General features: G+C 47.4%; 1 protein-coding gene across 1 annotated transcript in view; it reads left to right on the top strand.

Moving 5' to 3' along the window:
- Positions 1–20107, top strand: part of LOC122113677 (radial spoke head 10 homolog B-like) — a 32790-nt gene extending 12683 nt beyond the window's left edge. The window contains exons 8-18 of the mRNA XM_042686740.1: positions 88–435; positions 2519–2708; positions 3938–4052; positions 5810–5889; positions 5972–6120; positions 7400–7507; positions 7733–7876; positions 13950–14063; positions 15219–15309; positions 19086–19284; positions 19927–20107. Of these exons, the coding sequence (XP_042542674.1) occupies positions 88–435; positions 2519–2708; positions 3938–4052; positions 5810–5889; positions 5972–6120; positions 7400–7507; positions 7733–7876; positions 13950–14063; positions 15219–15309; positions 19086–19284; positions 19927–20107 (1719 nt within the window). The remainder of the gene's footprint in view (positions 1–87; positions 436–2518; positions 2709–3937; positions 4053–5809; positions 5890–5971; positions 6121–7399; positions 7508–7732; positions 7877–13949; positions 14064–15218; positions 15310–19085; positions 19285–19926) is intronic.
- The last annotated feature ends 937 nt before the right edge of the window (positions 20108–21044 follow it).

The raw sequence follows: 21044 nt of genomic DNA, 5'->3' as shown, positions 1-21044 counted from the left end.
GGAAGAAAGAAAGAAAGAAAGGTCCATTTACCAATGTTTATCCAGAGGAACTTACCCCAACAGCAACAGTGTTTTCTTCACCTGCAGGGCAAACTGACTCTCAAGAATGGCCATGTGTTTGAAGGCTTGTTTTCCAATGACCACATCACGCAGCTTCCAGATTTTGATGCTGAATTTGTACCTTACCTGGAGCCATCCTCTAGCAAGGCCCCGGTCAGCAAGGTGTGGGGTGCCGCCTCTACCACAGGAAGCTGCAGGGAGGCTGGACACATTTCTACATCCGCCACCCGCCAGGACTGTCCCCGCATGCTGGAGACGACCAAAAACCTGATCGACAGAGACGGTCCTTCCATATTAGGATCGGCCATCGAGTTGGAGCTCTCTTGGTTATTGAATATGTACCCTAAGGAGGTGCAGGCCGAAGAGAAGCTCCAGGTGAGAACCTTCTAGAGTTTCCCATGTCCATCACAGGCACATACACACTGACAGAGTGCCCACAGGCTTGGGAAAGCAGCCAGGATTGCTGTCTTGCATTGTCTTCTCTGCCCAACATGCCACCTCAGGCGTCCTAAACAGACAGACAGAGACAGACAGACAGACAGACAGCTCCAGGCATTTCAGCACCCCAGAGGCTGCAGTCCTCTGCAGATATGGACTGCTATGCTCTGGTAGGACCCCAGAGTGAACACCCAACCCTCTCTCTATTCACAGCCCCCCAAAACTCAGTGGGGTTGTGGGGCCTCGTGGGGACAACTGTCAGGAGCTGGCTATGGAGTGAAGCGGGCATCTCAACCCTCTGGGCTGAGAAGCACTTTGCGCCGCTGGTTGTGAGACTCTCTACCCCATTTCTGGTCCCGGTGCCAGCAGCATTGTCCCCACTGCCCCCTGGGTGTGTGGCCCTCTTTGAACGCCTACCATGTAAAAACACATAGGAAAAGGAGATGCCTCACAGGTAGAAACTTTGTGGCAGTTTTTCTAGGTTTTTTACTGTGTGTACTTAGACTGGGGTCATCAACTCATGGGTGCTGGTTTTTTTTTTGGGGGGGGGGGGGTCCGGTCGTGGGGCCTGAACTCTGGGCCTGGGCGCTGTCCTTCAGCTCTTCAGCTCAAGGCTAGTGCTCTACCACTTGAGCCGCCACTTCCGGCTTTTTTTCTTTTTGCTTATGTGGTGCTGAGGAATTGAACCCAGGGCCTCAGGCATGCAAGGCAAGCGCTCTACCACTGAGCTACCTTCCCAGCCCCATGGATGCTGTTTTCACAAAGAATTTAGTGACAGCCAATCAGGATTCTCTGATAATAGTTTTTATATGAACAAACTAATAACATATCTACATTAGACTCACCAAGAAAAGGTCATATTACATTATTCTCCTCTCTCTCCATCTCCCTATAATGGTTTTTGTTTTTGTGCCAGTCCTGGGGCTTGAATTCAGGCCCTGGGCACTGTCCCAGAGCTGATTTTGTTTCAGGCTAATGCTCCATCACTTGAGCCACAGCATCACTTTCAGCCTTTTGGTGGTTCATTGGAGATAAGAGTCTTTCAGACCTTCCTGCCCAGGCTGGCTTTGAATCAGGATCATCAGCCTCCAGGGTAGTTAGGATTATAGGTATAGCCATCCATCTGGCTTTCTTACAGTTCTTATATAAATATCATACAGAGCATTCATTTATAGTTCCATGTCAGGACATGTAGGTATTAAAAGTTCTATATTTCATCAGGCACTGATGGCTCATGCCTGTCATCGTAGCTACTCAGGAGGCTGAGATCTGAGGATCACTGTTCAAGGCCAGACTAGGCAGGAAACTCTGTGAAACTCTTATCTCTAGTGAGATAAGAAAACAGGAAATAGCACTGTGGCTCTAAGTGGTGCTCAAGCAAGCACACTAGTCCTGAGCAAAAGAGCTCAGGTACAGTGCCCAGGCCCAGAGTTCAAGCCCCATGACTGACCAAAAAAAAATAATGTATATTTCAAAGTATAATTATAGAGGCTTTAAAGAATTCAACTACAGGGCCGGGAAGGTGGCTCAGTGGTAGAGTACTTGCCTTGAATGCATGAGGCCCTGGGTTCTATTCCTTAGCACCACATAAGCAGAAAAGGCCAGAAGTGGCACTGTGGCTCAAGTGGTAGAGTGTTAGCCTTGAGCTGAAGAGCTGAGGGACAGCGCCCAGGCCCAGAGTTCAGGCCCCATGGCCAACAACAACAACAAAAGAATTCAACTACATGACCCAAACTGAAAGAATTTTGTAATTCTACCCTTGAGAAGTTCACTAGACATTTATGACGACTGTGGAATATTTTATAATGTGGGCATGTTGCAATTTTTTACTTTTCATTAGGAGATTGCTTTAGAGTTGGAAGTGGCCTGACTCCATATGTCTTCCTGCCAGGCTCCCTCTCATGGCAGCCACAGAAGCTCCTGCATGGGGCAGGTGTCTCCTGGGATGAGCCTGTCCCCATGGAAGGAGGGGGGAGAATGTCTTTTAGAACTGAGAGTTGCACTGGTCGCTTCTTTCCAGGTGGAATGTGCCATCTTAAGAAACATTACGGAGTTAAGAAGAATCTATTACTTCTACAGCAGTCTGGGGTGTGACCACTCTCTGGATAACATCTTCCTGATGACACAGCTCCGCTTCTGGAGATTTCTAAAGGACTGCAAGTTCCATCACCACAATATCACGATTGCCGAGATGGACAGGGTCTTAAGCAGTGAGTCTCCTAGGCTGCTGCCTTGCCAGTCTCCCATTGTACCACCTGCCACACTGTGCCCAGAAGGTAAAGGGAGGGGGGAGGATGGGAGGAGAGCAGCAGAAGTGCGTGCAGGCCTATGCTCCCTGCTCTGTGCCAGGGGCAGCTTTTGTCCTGCACCACAGAGATGATGGAGACCTACTTGGTCAGGAACACAGAGCCTCAGCCACTCGCAGCACTGATTGTCAGGAGAAAGCCGGAAGGCCCAGGAAGGGCCATAGGTTAGACTGGATTTCAGATTAGAAAATGATAAAGTCAACAGCCTTGAAGCTGAATTCTGGGAAACAGAACTAACTGATCTCCAATTCTCTATTTATAAGGCACCAACTCAGGTCAGGCCTAAATAACCTTAGCTACTCAGGAGGCTGAGAACTGAAGATCCTGGTTTGAAGCCAGCAGGCAAGAAAGTTTATGAGACTCTTATTTCAGTAAGCTAATGAAAAGGTAGAAATGGAGCTGTGGCTCAAGCCAGTAGAGTGCTAGCCTTAAGCAAAAAAAAAAAGCTCAGAGAGCTAGGAGCCTGGTAGCTCACGCCTATAATCCTAGCTACTCAAGAGGCTGAGATCTGATGATCGAGGTTTGAAGCCAGCCTGGGTAGGAAAGTCTGTGAGACTCTTACCTCAAATTAACCACTAGAAAACTAGAAGTGGAGCTGTGGCTCATAGTGGTAGAGCACTAGTTTTGAGCAAAACAGCTCAGGGACAGCGCACCAATCCTGAGTTCAAGCCCAAGAACTGGCACATTAAAACAAAACAACAACAAAAATAAAATCAACAACAAAACTTTAAAAATCTTAGAATTACTATTAAGAAAACTGTTGCTTTGAAAAAAATGAGGACATACAATCTTGTTAGGTAAGATAATGAGGCAGACCAGGTGGTTCCTACTGTAACCCCAGCACTCAGGAGGCTGACGCAGGAGGACTGAGAGTTCAAGGCCAGCCTGAGCTACACGGCGAGATCTTGTTTCAAAATCCCAGAGTAGTGTGGCTCAGTGGTAGAGTGCTTTCAAAGCCCTGAGTTCCCACCCAGCACTTCCAAAAAGTAAAAAGTATAAAAGAAAAAGAAGACCCAGTCCCAGCCTGAGCTCCTGGGCATGGTGTTAGTTCCGGTTGCTCACGTGTGTTCAGTGTTGCCAAGGAAACACGACCTTGGGGTGCTTACTATCCTCTCCACCTTTGCTCCTTGCAGCCAATAACAGCATCCCCGTAGAAGAGATTCACTCTCCCTTCCGAACAATTCTTCTGAGAAACTTTTTGAGTTACCTCCTGCAGCTGGCTTACCACATTCACCACAAAGAATACCAGTAAGTGCCTCTTTGTATCCTTCTCTGAGCTGTGGCTGGGACTTGCTCACTGCAATTGTCCTCCGTTCTCCAAGGGCCATCCATCGTCCCCACACCCCACAGATGAGTCTCTGGGAGCCAGACCCAACCACAAAGGGGGTGGGATAAGGCAAGACTGAAAATGCTCATAGCCAAGTCATTCAGTACCGAGACGGCTTTATTTAGGAATGGCCCCAGTTTCCTGTCTTAAGGCAAATGTGCTATCATTCATTATTTCAAAAAACACTTTTTTAAGGCTGGGTGCTGGTTTCTCAGGCCTGTAATCTTAATTACTCAAGTTGAAGTCTTGAAGATCTTGGTTCAAAGCCAGCCTGGGCAGAAAAGTCCACAAGACTCCATCTCCAATGAACTAGCAAGAAGCCAGGCTAGACACATGGCTCCACCATTAGTGCACCAGCCAGTAAATAAGAAAACTGAGTGAGAGCATGGGGCACTGAGGTCAAGCCCTTGACCTGGGATTAAAAAAAAATTTTTTTTAGTCAGGCATTGGTGGCTCACACCTGTAATCCTAGCTACTCAGGAGGCTGAGATCTAAGGATCGTGGTTCAAAGCCAGCCCGGGAAGGAAAGTCCATGAGACTTATCTCCAAATAAACCACTCAGAAAACCAGAAGGGGGGGCTGCGGCTCAAGTGGTAGAGCGCTTGCCCTGAGCTGAAGAGCTGAGGGACAGTGCCCACGCCCAGAGTTCAAGCCCCATGACCACCAAAAAAAAAAAAAAGAAAGCCTCCTTATCTTAAACTAATTTTGGCTTTTTGGAAGTGTTGCTGTAAGTAGATAAGAATCCTTGTGTAACGTGGAAATTGTATGTTGCATGGAAATTGATATCTTACATAGCCATAATGATTTTAACAATAGCCTGTATTAGGGTTTCCCCAGACACCCTACCCTGACCTGCTTCTGTTTAGGATGGAATCCCAGATCCCACATTCCATTTTACTATCATGTCTTCTCTATTCTTTCAGTCTTTGATAATTTCTGATACTTTATCTTTCATGATTGACATACACACACACAAATACTAGGGCTGGGTGTCAGTGGCTCATACCTGTAATCCCAGATACTTAGGAGGCTGAGATCTATAGATTGTGTTTCAAAGCCAGCCGAAGCAGGAAAGTCTATGAGACTATTATCTCTAATTAACCACTCAGAAAACCAGAAGTGGAGCTGTGGCTCAAGTGGTAGAGTGGTAGCCTTAGCAAAAAAATCTAAAGCAGAGCTCTCAGGCCCCAAGTTCAAGTCTCAGTACTGGCGAGCACACTCAGACACACACACACACACACACACACACACACACACACACACACACACACACACACGGAGGAGGGAGAGAGACAGAGGGAGAGGAACAGGACCTAGTAGCACACACCTGTAATCCCAGTGGAGGTAGGAGGCCCTCTTGGGCTACATAAAAAGATCTCGAGACAAGCAAAGGCTGGCATTGCCAGGCCCCAAGTTCCCTCCCCAGCACAAACCAACAAGTTGGTGAGTGTTTTCTCATCAATTGTCTCTTGGCTTTTGTTGTGGAGTTTTGAGATGGCAGTGGTGGTATGCTACCCCTCCTACATGGCTCATGATGTTCCACCACCCAAGATCAAGGAGGTCAGGCAGGATTCCCCTCTGCAGCCCCACAAGTCCCTTTCCATCCGCCACTGATGTCACTCAGGGGGTGACCCTCGGCCTCCAGAGGGAGCAGTCATTACACTATTTTCTGTCACAGAAACAGAAGCCCATTGCTGTCTCTGTGCTTTACCAAACTGATGGCTGAGAACATTCGCCCCAACGCCTGCCAGGTAAGAGGTAAGTAGAGGAAGAGGATCATAGTCAAGGTCCTATTTTTCAAGCCTAATTCTAAATCATCTCCTTGCTACTCTATCTTCAGGGAACTTATTCAGTGAGCAACAGCGGACGCTCTACTCCATGAATTACATGGATAAGTGCTGGGAGATTTACATGGCTTACTGCAGGCCAAACAGAGCTCAGCCCTACGAGCTCACAATGAAGATGAGGTACTTCCTCTGGATGCTAAATGTGAGTTTAACATCACTTGAGGTTTTCATTTGAGATCTGTGAGCCCCCACAAATCCTTTCCCAATAACCACTTCTCCCAGCTTCATCCCCTCTAGAACAGGAGTGGGGGACAGTGGGCTCAGAGACTTGTCACTTCAACCTCCTCTTTTGGCTGTGACTTGGGGATGGCCCAAGGCTCGGTGGCTTAGTCTCTAGAGAACAAATCTGGGCTGTACACCTCTGGTTCTCCTGTGTCCGGCCTGACACAAGGCCTAAGGCGCCTCTGTTCCACTGCCTTGATCCCCCCGAGTACCCGTCCCCTGCTTTCCAGTCTGTGCAGCTATGTGGCAGCCATCCATCTACCTATGTTCCCCATCCTTCAGCATTATAAACAGGCTTACCTGTTAACTTAGAGGACTCAGAAGGGGTCAGTGATGGGAGTTCTAGAAGGCTTTGCAAAATCAGCAGCTGTTAAGATACTGATGCTCTTAAAGTGTTCTGTTCACATTAAAATAGATGTTTGCTTGGCTCACACCTGTCATCCTAGCTACTCAGGAGGTTGAGATCTGAGAATTGCAGTTCAAAGCCAGCCTGGAAAGTACACAAGAACCATTAGAAAAACCAGAATGGGGGCTGGGAATGTGGCTGAGTGGTAGAGTGCTTGCCTAGCATGCATGAAGCCCTGGGTTTGATTCCTCAGTACCATATAAACAGAAAAAAAAAACAGAAGTGGTGCTGTGACTCAAGTGGTGGAATGCTAGCCTTGAGCAAAATAAGCTCAAAGACAGTGCCCAAGCCCTGAGTTCAAAGCCGCAGGACTGGCAAAAAAGAAAGAAAGAAAGAGAGAGAGAGAGAGAGAGAGAAAGAAAGAAAGAAGGGAAGGAAGGAAGGGAGAGAGAAAGAAGGGAAGGAAGGAAGGGAGAGAAAAAGAAAGAGAGAGAGAGAGAAGAAGGAAGGAAGGAAGGAAGGAAGCAAGAGAAGAGAAGAGAAAAGAAAAGAAAAGAAAAACCAGAATAGAGCTGTGCTTAATTGGAAAGAGCTGAAGGAGAGGGCAAGGCCCTGTAGAGGCAACACACACACACACACACACACACACACACACATACACACACCCCTGCACACACACACACACACACACACACACACACACACACACACACACACACACACACACACACACACACACACACACACACACACACACACACACACACACACACACACACACACACACACACACACACACACACCCCTGTTTGCAGTTACAGCGTAGCTGGGACTTTTGTTTTTTCTTTTACAGGACTTCAGAATGATAAATAAAGAACTAACAGCAACCAAGTTTATGCTCGTAATAGCTGAGGACAACCCCTTTGTACATGATGGAATGGACAGCAACTTTGAGTTTGAGGTCTGTATAGCTGTGTCACCAAGAGTCCAGACCCAGCTCTGGGAGGTAACAGGAAGCATGATTTAATTGACAGTCACCTGACACCAGATCCCTACATCCCTATGCAGATAAACACACATGTGTGTGCAGATGTTTGCATTAAGACACCACAGGCTTATCTTGGGCTGCTTCCACCTCCTAGAAGGAAGCAGGCCTCCTGTACTTTCTGTCCTTCTTTCCTTGCAGTTGGTTTTCCTGGAATTCTTCGAAGCTCTCTTGTGCTTTGCGGTCAACTGTATTCCTGACCAACTGACCGAGTCCTGTTTAAACCTGCCCTGCACTAATTTGCTTGGAAACAAACACGTGAGCATTTACACGATAATAAGCCAGGTAACCAGATGTGGAAGTCCAATGGATGGCTGTGTTGGGAGAGTGAAATTTGCCTCGAATGATCTGGAGCTGTTGTGTCCCCTCCAGGAAAATCATTTAAGATTTAAGAAAAATGGATGATGGCTTTTCACAATTGGAAAGGAGTATGCTGTTTTGTTGTTTTAAGTTAGGGTTAAAATATATTACTTGTGCATGGCCCAGGAGGGAGATGCCATAATGCAGGTCAGTGTGCAAACTGACCATGCAGATTTAGCATGGGTGCCTTGATTGCTGTCAGATGTCACATTACTGGACTGAGTGTTTGTGGAAAGCTGAGGCTGGGTGTGGGGGGAGGCGTGTGCCTGGGGTCCCCACGCTACTCAGGAGGCAAGGAGGATGGTATTTCGAGGCTGGCTGGAGCAATGTCAACACAAGACCCCATGTGGGAAAACAAACTCAAAAAACAAACTCCAGTAAAAGAGCTGTAGGCAAGGCTCAAGCAAGTGTAGCAAGCATGAAGCCCTGAGCTCAAACCCAGGACCATCAAAAAGTAAAAAGTAAATAAGTGTGGCTGGGAACCAGTGGCTCCTGCCTTTAATCCTAGCCACTCAGAAGGTTGAGATGTGAGGATGTTGGTTCAAAGCCAGCCTGGGTGGGAAAGTCCATGAGTCTCTTCAATGAACTACCTCCAAAAGAGTCAGAAATGGAGCTGTGGCTCAAATGGCAGAATGCTAGCCATGAGGGAAAGAAGTCAGAGACAGTGCCCAGGCCCTGAGTTCAAGCTCTAGGACTGGCACCAAAAACAGAAAACACAAGTGTAAAAAGTGGTGCTGTGGCTCAAATTGGTAGAACACTAGCTTTGAGCAAAAGAGCTCAGGGATAGCGCCCAGGCACTGAGTTCAAGCCTCACAACTGACAATAATAATAATAATAATAACAACAACAACAATTAAGTGTAAAGCTTGGAAGTGGTACTGTGGCTCAAGTGGTAGAGGCTCTCCTTGAGCTGAAGAGCGCAGGGACAGTGCCCAAACCCAGAGTTCAAGCCCCACAACCTACAAAAAAACCCCCACAAAAGTGTAAAGCCTATCCCAGAACAAAGATGTGAAGGAATGTTCGAGGGTGTGCACCGGATGCTAAGCAGGACACTGGAATCTCTGCTGGAACACCCTGGCGGGTGGAACAGCCACCATGTTGGTGATATAGAAAGATTCCAGATTCTGGGTCAGATTGAGACAAAAGGATTGTGGAGGCTTCAGATCAGTGTCATCAGGAGCCAGGAGGGAGGTCTTAAAGTCCCTCCAGCCCTTACTGGGCAACGCTTGAGAGTGCTCACACACCTTTCAACCCCTCACTGCTTACAGATCAGCTGCCGCGTCCCTTTCAGGTAGAGGTGATGGAGGCTGCTCCAGGTCATTAGCAGCTGCTCACCAGCCTCTTCTTAGGAACCTGCATTCATCTGCCATTTCATAAATGGTGCAGTAGTTTGCATTGCTCTAAGGAAATGCCTGAGTCTGTGATCTTCACAGAAAGAAATTGAGCTCATAGTTCTGCGGGTTGGGAGGTGATGGCCTTCTTTCTGGTTAGAGTCTCTAGGTAGCACAGAGCATCACAAGGCAAGAGACAGAGCATGCCTGTGGCTGTGATCTCTCTCTTGTTTTTTTTATTTTTTGTGGTGATGGGGTTTGAACTCAGGACCCTATGCTTGTTAGGCAGATGTTCTAACAATTGAGCCATACCCCCAGCTCTGTTTTGCACTGGTCATTTTTGAGATAGGGTTTCATCCTTGCCCCACAATCTGCCTTTTTTTTTCTGGTCTTGGGTTTAAACTCAGGACCTGGACACTGCCCCTGAGCTTCTCTGTGCTCAAGGCTAGTGCTCTACCACTTGAGCCACAGCACCCTTCCAGCTTTTTCTGTTTATGTGGTACTGAGGAATCCCAGAGCTTCATGCATGCGAGGTAAGCCCTCTACCACTAAGCCACATTCCCAGTCCACAATCTGCCTATTTTATGTGTCTTGTCATATCTGGGATAGCAGACATACACTACTGTATCCGGTGTCTTCCATTGAGATGGGGTCTTGCAGACTTTTTTTTTTGGACAGGACTGGTTTAGATCTTCTGAAAACCATGAGCCAAAATAATTTTTTTTCTGCCTTTAAGTTGGTTTATTGTAGGTGTTTAACTTTTTACAGCCTTGGTCCAGGAATTGGTTCTCCCTATCCTTTCTGGAAATGTCATGCTCCAACTTTGTCACTGTTCCCTTCTGCCTGGTGGATCACTTTGTTACTTAGGGATGGGGCTGAAGCACCCAGAGAAGACCCATCAGCTCAGCACAGTAGTGCCATTCTGTCACTCAGTCCCAGCCATGTTGCAAAGGCCAAGGCAGAATGGTTTTCTCCAGGAAAATTTGCCACAATGGGAAAAAAATATCCAAGAAATTCAACCAACTCCCAAATAGGAGACCTCAAAGAGATCCACTACAATACACTGTAATCAAACTGATTTAAGAACATCTCAATCATGCCAGGAGAACTGGGTGCGGTGGCCACACCTGTGGTCCTAAAACTGGCAGAGTCAGGAGGAGGATCATGAGTCAAGGCTATAGAGCAAATTCAAGGCCAGCCTGGGCTGCGTGGCAGACCCTGTCTGAGGTGTATGCTTGTGAGAGCGTGCAGGCATGCACACTCACATACGCATAGCTTTGTCATGGACAAGGGATATTTAAGATCACCAGCAGATGGGCTGGGAAGGTGGCTCAGTGGTAGAGCGCTTGCCTTGCATGCCAGAGGCCCTGGGTTCAATTCCTTAGCACCACATAAGCAGAAAAAAAAAAAAGCCGGAAGTGGCTCTGTGGCTCAAGTGGTAGAGCGCTAGCCTTGAGCTAAAGAGCTGAGGGACAGCGCCCAGGCCCAGAGTTCAGGTCCCACGACCAGACCCCCAAAAAAAAAAAAAGATCACCAGCAGATTTTTTACCAGAAACGTTTGGAGGCCAGAGATAATGGACATTAGGATTTTAATGTTCAAAATACTAATGTTCAAAATACTAAAAATCCTTGAAAACTTGAGCTTGATGTTAAGATATCCACAGATAATCAGAAGGTAAGGGACTAAGTATGTGAGGGTAAGGGACTAAGTATGTGAACCTACAATGCAAGTAATCATGAAGGTCTGCAGGGAGAATGTAATGACAATGCAGTTTAAGGTCATGATCTATAATTAATTAATCAAAGTTAACCTATACGCTGTGGACAATGAAGTCCTCTGAGGGATGGGGGTTTAGGTAAATGGTAGATTACTTGCTGAGCAGGCACAAGACCCTGGGTTTGAGCCTCAGCAGCATGAAAAATAATACTTTGCTGGGTGCCCATGGCTTATGACTGCAGTCCTAGCTAATCAGAAGCCTAAGATCTGAGGATTAGGGTTTAAAGCCAGGCCAGGTAGGAAACATCTGTCAGACTCTTATTTTCACTAAACTACTAAAAAAAAAAAAGCTGGAAGTGGAGCTATGGCTCAAGTGGTAGAGGACTAGACTTGAACAAAAGAAGCTCAAGGATAGCACCCAGGCCCTAAGTTCAAGCCCCAGGACTGGCATTAAAAAAAATATCCCACGCCAGGTGCCGGTGGCTCATACCTGTAATCCTAGCTACTCAGGAGGCTCAGATCTCAGGATCTTGGTTTAAAGCCAGCCCCAGCAGGAGATTCTTATCTCCAGTAAACCACTAAAAAACCAGAAGTGGCGCTGTGGCTCAAGTGGTAGAGCCCCCAGGCCCAGAGTTCAAGCCCTACTTGACCGACCAAAAAACAACAGCAACAACAACAATAACAACCCGCTGGGCACTAGTGGTTCATGCCTGTAATCCTAGCTACTGAAGAGGCTGGGATCTCAGTTCAAAGCCAGCCCAGGCAGGAATGTCCTTGAGACTCCTATTTCCAATCAACCACCAGAAAACCAGAAATGGTGGTGTGGCTCAAGTGGTAGAACTTTTGCCTTGAGCTGAAGAGCTCAGGGACAGTGCCCAGGCCCAGAGTTCAAGCCCAATGACCAACAAAAAAACAAGCTGGTCATCGGTGGCTCACGCCTATAATCCTAGCTACTCAGGAGGCTGAGATCTGAGGATCATGGTTCAAAGCCAGCCTGGGCAGAAAACTCAGACTCTTTTTTTTTTTTGGTCCGGTCGTGGGGCCTGAACTCTGGGCCTGGGCACTGTCCCTCAGCTCTTCAGCTCAAAGCTAGTGCTCTACCACTTGAGCCACAGCGCCACTTCTGGCTTTTTTCTTTTTGCTTATGTGGTGCTGAGGAATTGAACCCAGGGCCTTGAGCATGCAAGGCAAGTGCTCTACCACTGAGCCACCTTCCCAGCCCAAAACTCAGACTCTTATCTCCAGTAAACCACTAGAAAACCGGAAGTGGTGCTGTGGCTCAAGTGGTAGAGTGCTTGCCTTGGGCTGAAGTGTGCAGGGAAAGCGCCCAGGCCCAGAGTTCAAGCCCCAGGACTGACAAAAAAAAAACAACCCAAAATCCCAAACAACAAAAAACCCCACCTCGCATTGAAGGACACTGTTCACCTAAGGTTTGTTAAATAGCTAAAATACAGGATATATATGACTCATGGCAAAAAAGCAAATCAATTTAAAAAGTGAACAAAGAGCTACCAATATTAAGTATATGCAAAGCAAAACCACAGCAAAACAAGAATGCTACTAAAAACCCAGAATATCAAACATTAGTGAGCATGTGCACTGTCAGTGGGAATGGAAAATGGATAACAGCAACCTAATTGCTGGATAGATTCACCTAAAAGAACTAGAACTGGGGCTTATTGGGAGTATTTATACATCCCTGTGTGTAGCAACTGCACTAACAATAGCTAAAATATGGAAGGATAACCGGCATGCATTAGTGAATGGACAAGCAAAATGTATTGACTTGAATGGAATATTGCTCAGCCTTGGAAAGGAAGGAATTTTTTTTTTTCTGCCAGTCCTGGTGCTTGAACTCAGGGCCTGGGTGCTGTCCCTAAGCCTCTTTGTGCTCAAGATTAGCACTCTACCACTTGAGCCACAGCACCACTTCCAACTTTATCTGTTTATGTGATACTAAGAAATCAAATCCAGGGCTTCAAGCATGCTAGGCAAGCACTCTACCACAAAGCCACATTCCCAGCCCAGGAAGGAATTCTGACAGGCACTACATGGAGCATCATGAAGGAAGCTGCTCACTGCATGGTGGCCAGGAAGCAGAGAGACAGGCAGCATCTGGACCACACAGTGGACCCCTGTGGCTTATTTCCTCCAAGCCTTACGTCCTACTAGCGTTTCCACCACTTCTCAATAGTGCTTCTAACCCACTGCCTGGTGATGAACCCACAGCTGGGGCCAGGAAGCTCTCAGGGTCTACAGAGTGAAGAGCACCACTGGGGAGAGCATCAATTTGATAGAGGGGTCAGATGAGGACACAAACCCTAAATGGATGCATAGTGCAAGAGAGCTTCCCAGTACACTGGGACATGGACGGAAAGAGATAACGACATCATCTCCCTTGCCAATGAGAGGTCCCGCCCTCAAAGTCAGAACAAAGAACTGACACAGTACCAGCACTTTCCACAGTACAACAGCTGCAGAAGCTACTTCTCCCCAGCATCCATGAACCACTCACCAGCCCAGATCATATCCCAGGTCACAAAACAAGTCCAGTAGTGAAAGTCTGCAGGCCTGTCCAGCTAACCAAATCTCACCCATGCAACAGATGGTGACTTGTAAAACAACACAAGCAAATACCTAAGTGATTATGCTGGTGAAACATGGGTATATATATATATATATATATATATATATATATATATATATATATACCCACGACCATATCCATAGAAAATTCTAGAATGCCCAGTCTTGTGTTGTATTCAGTGGTTACCTGGGGATGGAGGAAGAGACATGGACTTCTTAGGGTAGGGTCGGGGAAGGGAAGACAGAGAGCCTTTTCTGACTGTGGTAGCTTCACAGATGTCCTCTGCCCACAATATGTTAATTATGCTGATTTCTAGCCAGTGACACCTCATTAAAGACCAGTGTCTCCATTGTCCCTGCTCAGACCCACAGGAGCACCAGCGCTGGCAGCCCCGAGTCCGACATTGTTCATTTGAGCAGCAAGTCCTCTTCAACCAAGTTGGGAGTCCTGCCTGAAGGCAAAATCAAAAGATCCGAGGTCTGTGTCCCAGATGGGGTGGTAGGCCACAAGCTGTGAAGGATGGGAGCTGAGCATTTCAGTGAGATCAGCTTAGCTGAGGCCCCAGTGCCCACAGCCATACCAGCTGGGACAAGGGGCTTCTCCATGCTGGGGGAGGGAGGGAGAGGGAGGGAGAGAGCCTGGCTCTTGACGAACCTGACCTGTCAGGGAGCTCCCAGAACTGTCAGGGAGCTAATTAGGCTGAGGACAGGCAAGGGCTGAGGTCTGAAGGGTTCTGGAAGTGTGGGGGATGAGAGAGAGAGGAAAGGCAAATGGAGGGGGGGAGGGGATGGGGGTTGGTTGAGGTATTGAGCTTGAGCTACTGAAGGATTCAGTGGCTCTTTATTATGATTGTGAAGGCCAGAGTGGGGGTGGGGATAGGATTCCAGGGCAGAATGAAGGGATATGATGAAGGTGCTCCATTAGACATGAGAGTGGTAACAGCCAGTGGCCAGGGGACAAGTCTGTAGTTGGAGGGTGACTTCGGGTGGAGATGGTGGTCATGGACACCATGCATAAGAGTCCAAGTATGGCCGATCATACACAGTAATGCTTTCCCCTAAGGCCCAGGGAAGATGCTCCCATCTCTGGGGCTTTGAGGGGAGGAGTAATTCTGCTATTCACCCTCTTAAACAAGAGTACAAATCTCAATATGTTATTCAAGTTAAGAATCATCAAATTAGTGGAGTCTGGTGACGCAGAGCTGTAATCCCAGCACTCAAGAGGCTTAGGCAGGAAGATCTTGAGTGTGAGGCAAGCCTGGGCTACACAGTGAGATTGTGTCTCTAAAATGAAACCTGCAGTTGAGTCAAAATTAGCTCAGAAAGAATGGCTTCATTCTGGCCTGGACTACCTAGAGAGATCCTGTCTGAAACAGGATCCTAGGGCTAGTCCTAGGGCTTGAACTAAGGGCCTGGGTACTGTCCCTGAGCTTTTTTTGCTCTCCCACTTGAATCAGAGCTTTACTTTTTGCTTTTTTTTTTGGTAGTTTACTGCCTGGTCTGGCATTGAATTGTGATCCTAAAATCTACGCCTCCTGAATAGGATTACAGGCATGAGCCACTGGTTAACTAGTTCCAACTGACAATGATACAGAAGTAACATTTTGCTTTACGATTTTTTAAAATGTAACAGCACAGGATCAAGAAGTCTTTGAGTGAAGATAGAAGTTCCAAAATGAATCTTGAACCCACAGACAAGGGGCTGATTTTAACGGCTCAGAATCGTAAGTGCTTAAAACTTCAACGTGCCTGTTGCTGCGCAGGTTGTGTATGTGTAAGGCATGGCTTCAGCCTTGGGTCCTCTTGGGCTCGCAGTGTTCAGTCTGCTCTCAGGGCATGCCTGGACTCCATCCTTAGCCAGTGTCTCTCTCAGGACTCTCTTTTTTTTAATGTTCATTTTCTTTGCTTCTGGGGATGGAACTCAGGGTCTTACGCTTCCTAGCTAAGCACTCTATCACTTGAGCTACAATCCTTCCCCCCAGCACTTTTGCTTTATTTTTTTTTTTTGAGAGAGGGTCTTATGTTTTTGCTGGGCTGGCCTCAGTGCTCTTTGTATTTATGCCTCCCTTATGGGTGGGATTATAGGTGCGCCCTACCCCTGTTGATCCCTCTGTCTGATTTTACAAGGCCTTCCAGTTAAAAACAACAGAAAACACTCCATTCAATGCCTCCGTTTCCTCTAGACATCATCCTGCTCCTTTCTTCCCAAGAAACATCTCTGGCCTTCCTTCTCCCATGCACTGCTAGCAAGTGTGAGGTCCTGAGTTTAAACCCCAGTTCCACCAAAAAAAAAAATTAAGGAAGCCATGTGAGACTTAATCTTAGATTATTATTATTATTATTATTATTTTTGGTCCAGTCGTGGGGCCTGAACTCTGAGCCTGGGTGCTGTCCCTCAGCTCTTCAGCTCAAGGCTAGTGCTCTACCACTTGAGCCACAGTGCCACTTTCGGCTTTTTTTTTCTGCTTATGTGGTGCTGAGGAATTGAACCCAGGGCCTCAGGCATGCAAAGCAAGCACTCTACCACTGAGCCACCTTCCCAGCCCAGATTATTATTTTTTTAAATGCCAAACCTTAACAGCATGAAATAACAAAATTAGCATAATCAAGTTATGAAAATAAATACATACCATATACCTGACAAGTTTCATTACTGATAATGTAGAGATTGAACTCCAACTGCCAGCTAATTCCACTCCCAACAGTTTTATGAATTTGACAGAAGGATCCTGATGTTCATCTGGAGAAAGCAACAGGCAGAAACAGATACCAGAATATTAAAGGGCTGGCACAGTCCTTGTGGAGCCCTAGGCTCCGTCCTCATCAGTAAAGATAAAGAATATTAAAAAGAAAGTCAAGCAAGTAATGTTTATTCTAGCTATGAAAAAATATGGGCTGGAGCCGGGCGCTGGTGGCTCACGCCTGTAATCCTAGCTACTCAGGAGGCTGAGATCTGAGGATCACAGTTCAAAGCCAGCCCGGGCAGGAAAGTCCGTGAGACTCCTATCTCCAATAAACCACCAGAAAACCGGAAGTGGCGCTGTAGCTCAAGTGGTAGAGCGCTTGCCTTGAGCTGAAGAGCTGAGGGACAGCGCCCAGGCCCAGAGTTCAAGCCCCACGACCGACAAAAAAAAAAAAAAAAAAAAAATATGGGCCGGGAATGTGGCTTAGTGCCAAGCATACATGAAGCCCTGGGTTTGACTTCTCAGTTCCACATAAACAGAAAAAAGCCACAACTGGTGCTGTGGCTCAAGTGGTAGAATGCTAGCCTTGAGCAAAAAGATCAGGGACAGTGCCCAGGCCCTGAGTTCAAGCCCCAGGACTGGTTAAAAACACTCACACAAAGGGGCTGGGAAGTTGGCTCAGTGGTAGAGTGCTTGCCTTGCATGCATGAGGCCCTGGGTTCGATTCCTCAGCACCACATAAGCAGAAGAAAAGCTGGAAATGGTGCTGTGGCTCAAGTGGTAGAGCGCTAGCCTTGAGCTGAAGAGCTGAGGGACAACGCCCAGGCCCAGAGTTCAGACCCCACGACCAGACCCAACACACACACACACACACACACACACACACACAACACACACACACACACACACACACACACACACACACACACACACCAGTGGCTCGTGCCTGTAATCTCTGCTACTTACGAGTCTGAGATTGGGAGGATCAGAGTTCCAAGCCAGGCTGGCAGCAAAGTTTGTAAAACTCCTCAACTAGACATGGTGGAGCCAGCCTGTTACCCAGGCTATGATGGGAAGCATCAAAAAAATCTCTGAAAATGCAAAGCTACAATAAGTAAAACTATGGTTTTGGGGGAAAAAAGTAGTCAGGTCATTGTAAACACAAGCATAAGCGCTTAATCTATACTAAAGAACTTATTTCTTCTTATTTAATAAATACATCTGGGAAAAACAGATGTATTCCAGGGATGTAGCCCAAGAAAATTCTAGTTGTTCACAACAGCATTGCTTTTACAACTGTAAAACAAACTGTTGGCCAAGTAGATGACTGTACCCCTCTTATAGTTTCTGCCAGACAATAGAATACATGTATGACCAATTAAAAGTTCTCTTGTAAATTACATTGCTGGTTGGGCACTGGTGGGTCTCACATGTAATCCTAGTTACTCTGGAGACTGAGATCTGAGGATTGTGATTTGAGGCCAGCCCAGGAAGAACAGTGTGCTGGACTCTATCTTAAATTAACCAGCCAGAAAATTGGACTGAGGCATGCCTCAAGTGGTAGGGCACTAGCTGTAAGCAAGCAAACTAAGTGAAAACATGAGGTCCTCAGTTCAAGACTTGGTATGGGGCTCTCTCCACAAAACCAAACCAAAACAAACCAAAACAAAAAAAACCCCACGCATTGTTAACTGAAAGCAGGGCACTTGGCGATAGGTTATTAACATTGGATTACAGGGAAAAGGCAGCACATACATTGTGTTTCTGGCAGTGCTTAGAAAGGGCCTAGAGGTTAACAGGTGCCCAATAAATATGTCGAGCAAATCTAGTGCCTTTTGCTATGAGCAAGCCTGGCTTCAATAGTTAGGAATTTTGCTCAGTTTTATCTTCATAAAGATTTTAAGAGGCTGAAGGTGTGGCTTAGGTGGTAGAGCACCAAGAACACAATGAATAAAAGCATCAAATTGAGTTTGAGTCCTGCTGGTCTGGAAGAGTCCATTCTAATCCTCACCCTCCCTGCCGCACATTCCTAGGGTCATGACACGGGCCTCCAGCATGGCAGGACTCCTGTGTGTGGGGCTCAGCCTTAGAGGTGCGCATGGTATCTGCACACTGCTTCCCACTACACCTGGTGAAACTGGCCAACATGGCAACTTCCTGAGGTCGCATGGTTGATCGGCTACACAGCTGGGCCTCCATTCTGATCTGTAGGTTAGAGTAATGGTTTTGAACTCAGGGCTCTGCATGTGTAATACAAGTGCTCTACCACTTGAACCATGCCCTAGGCTTTTTTTTCAAATAGGGTCTTGGGTTTTATCCTTTTACCCATGTTCTTCTTGTAGCTGAGATTACAAGCATACACCAACTTGCCTGGTTTATGGGGTAGGATGAGGTCTTGCTTCAGGCAAGGGCTGGCTGGCCTTGAACCATGATCCTCCCTAACTCCAGTTCCTAAGGAACTGGGATTACAGGCAAGGGCTCCCATGCCAGCCCCAAATCTGTGATTTTGTCCATTATACTGTGCTGTTTTCTGGTAGAAGTGGCACAAAACCCCTCTCATACTGGGTCAGTTGAGTCAAATTTTTGAAATCTTCATTCCAGAAACCAAAACACTTACACTATTTAGGAAACAGGAAGAGAACAGGTAGGAGGCAGCTCAAAGGCAGTGAGGACCAACCCCAGTCCACTGCAGGCCTGCCAGTCCCATGTGGTCTCTAATGCCTCTGGCAGGGTCCTTGGTCCTTAGGGCCCAGCCATGCGCAGGCCCCCCCCTTGCTGGCAGGAGGCAGGCTCAGGCCTCGAAACCTTTCTTCTAGAGAAACACGAGAAAAGCCTGGATGAACAGAAGGAGAAGGTGAACACATGGGTCAGCAGGCTGTACATGTTCTTCGTGAACAGGCTCTTCCATGCCTTCAAGTGCGAGGAAGTCATCAAGGAGAAGATGAAGGAAAAGCATCAACAAGACGCCATACTTGCCCAGCAGAGGAAGGCGGAAGAGGAGGAGCTAGAAGCGAGGTGTGCAGGCCCAGCCTCCTCCTCTTGTGTAGCAACACCATGCACTGGGTTCGCAGACTGGTAGTGCAAGCACACGGTGCCCTCTGCGTGCCTGCATTCTCTGAGAGATCCAGGAAGCATTTAGCCTTGCTCTTACCAGAATGTTGGTAACTTCTGGTGGTGGGATCCTCTGGTGTCGCTTGGTCTTTGGTTCCTGGCTCCAGGACTTCTTAGGGCCATGGTGTATCTAGAGGAACAAATGTTTTTTCTTTTTTGGGAGCAGTACCAAAATTTGAACTTAGGGCCTCCTACTGCCTTGTAAACTGAGCAAGCCCATAGCCCTGAATATCAGCAGAGGTGGGGTAGGAGGGAAGTAGGGGAGGCATCTGAGGTCTTGAGGGACTGCATGAAATCTGTGCTAGCCCTGGGCAGACAATGATGCTGCACTGTGCAGTCTCATGGAGCCATGCTAGTCTCTCCAGGAAGGAAGACACAAGGCAGGGGAGGGATGAGAGTGAAGGGAAAGCAGCCTACTGAGGGTGTGGGCATGGGTGGGCTTTGCAAAGTGACAGTAATCCAGGAGTGGCCAATTTGCCATGCCTCACAGCAAAGTGTATGAAACGTCCAAGACAAACACAGCTAACCTGTGGCTTGTGCTTCTAGGATGATCATCTTAAGGACGGAGGAGATAAAGAAAAAGGAGTCCCCAACTGAGATCCCTGAGGAGAGGGAGCCTGCAGATATGCTGCCCATACTCCCGCTGCTCACACTCGGCTCCCCCAAGGAAGACAGGGCTATGTCCCAAGTCAGCAGGATCGGCCGAAACAAAAAGAAGAAGAAGTAGAGGCAGCAGAAGCTACACAGGGACCCACGTCCACACAGCAAAGCTCCATGTCCCCGAAACCTCCACCGTGGTCTGTCATGTCCAGCCTCCCTCTGTGCCACCATGGACACCAGCCTGCTTAACAGCACAGACACAAGTGTGCTCATGAATGTACATTAAACTCCAAGCTTAACAACTCAAAGCCAACTAGTGATGATTAAGCTGGAAGAGGAGGGAGGTACTCACGTTTCTTCACATGCTTCTACAGGCAGGCTCCCTGACCACATGGCCAGATGGCTCCACTGCACTTTGGAGCTCTTTATTGTTTTTGGTAGTAGTTAGGTTTGAATTCAGGGCCCCCTAGGCAGGTGTTCTATCACCAAGCCATGTCTCCAGCCCTTTGTGCTTTATTTTCCAAATACTGTCTTGAGTTTATAGCCTAGGCTGGCTTGGTCTCCAGTCCTTCTGTTTACACTTTCTACATGGCTAGGACAACAAGAAAGACTCCCCATACCCAACCTTTTTATTTGTTGAGGTGGGATCTTGTTTTTTTTACCCATGCTGGTCTCAAACTGTAAGCCTCCTGATCTCTGCCTCCATAGCAGCCAGGAATACAAGTATGAGCCACGGTGCCCTGCCTTTTGTTCATTTACTGAGCCAGGGCCTCACTATGTAGCCCAAGTTGTCTTGAAACCCTGATGCCTCAATTTCCCAAGTGCTGGGATTACAGGCATGAGACACCACACTCTAGTGTTTCTGTCTCCCAGCAAAAAGCCACAAGGCAAGGAGAGAAACGAACAAGGAGGAACCCTGGGAAAAGCTGACCAATCTGACTGAATTGCAAGCAATACTTGAGCAAGACAAGTGAAAACAAAAGTGATCACATGCATGTGAAGATAACACAGTGACCATCCAGAGGCAGCATTCCACATGCACACACATACCTAGAGGGTCAGCC

The sequence above is a fragment of the Dipodomys spectabilis genome, unplaced genomic scaffold (assembly GCF_019054845.1).
Source record: "Dipodomys spectabilis isolate Male_0828 unplaced genomic scaffold, ASM1905484v1 ptg000098l, whole genome shotgun sequence".
Lineage (NCBI taxonomy): Eukaryota > Metazoa > Chordata > Mammalia > Rodentia > Heteromyidae > Dipodomys > Dipodomys spectabilis.
Note: the sequence above shows the minus strand (reverse complement) of the source record. Positions and strands in the feature narration are given on the sequence as shown.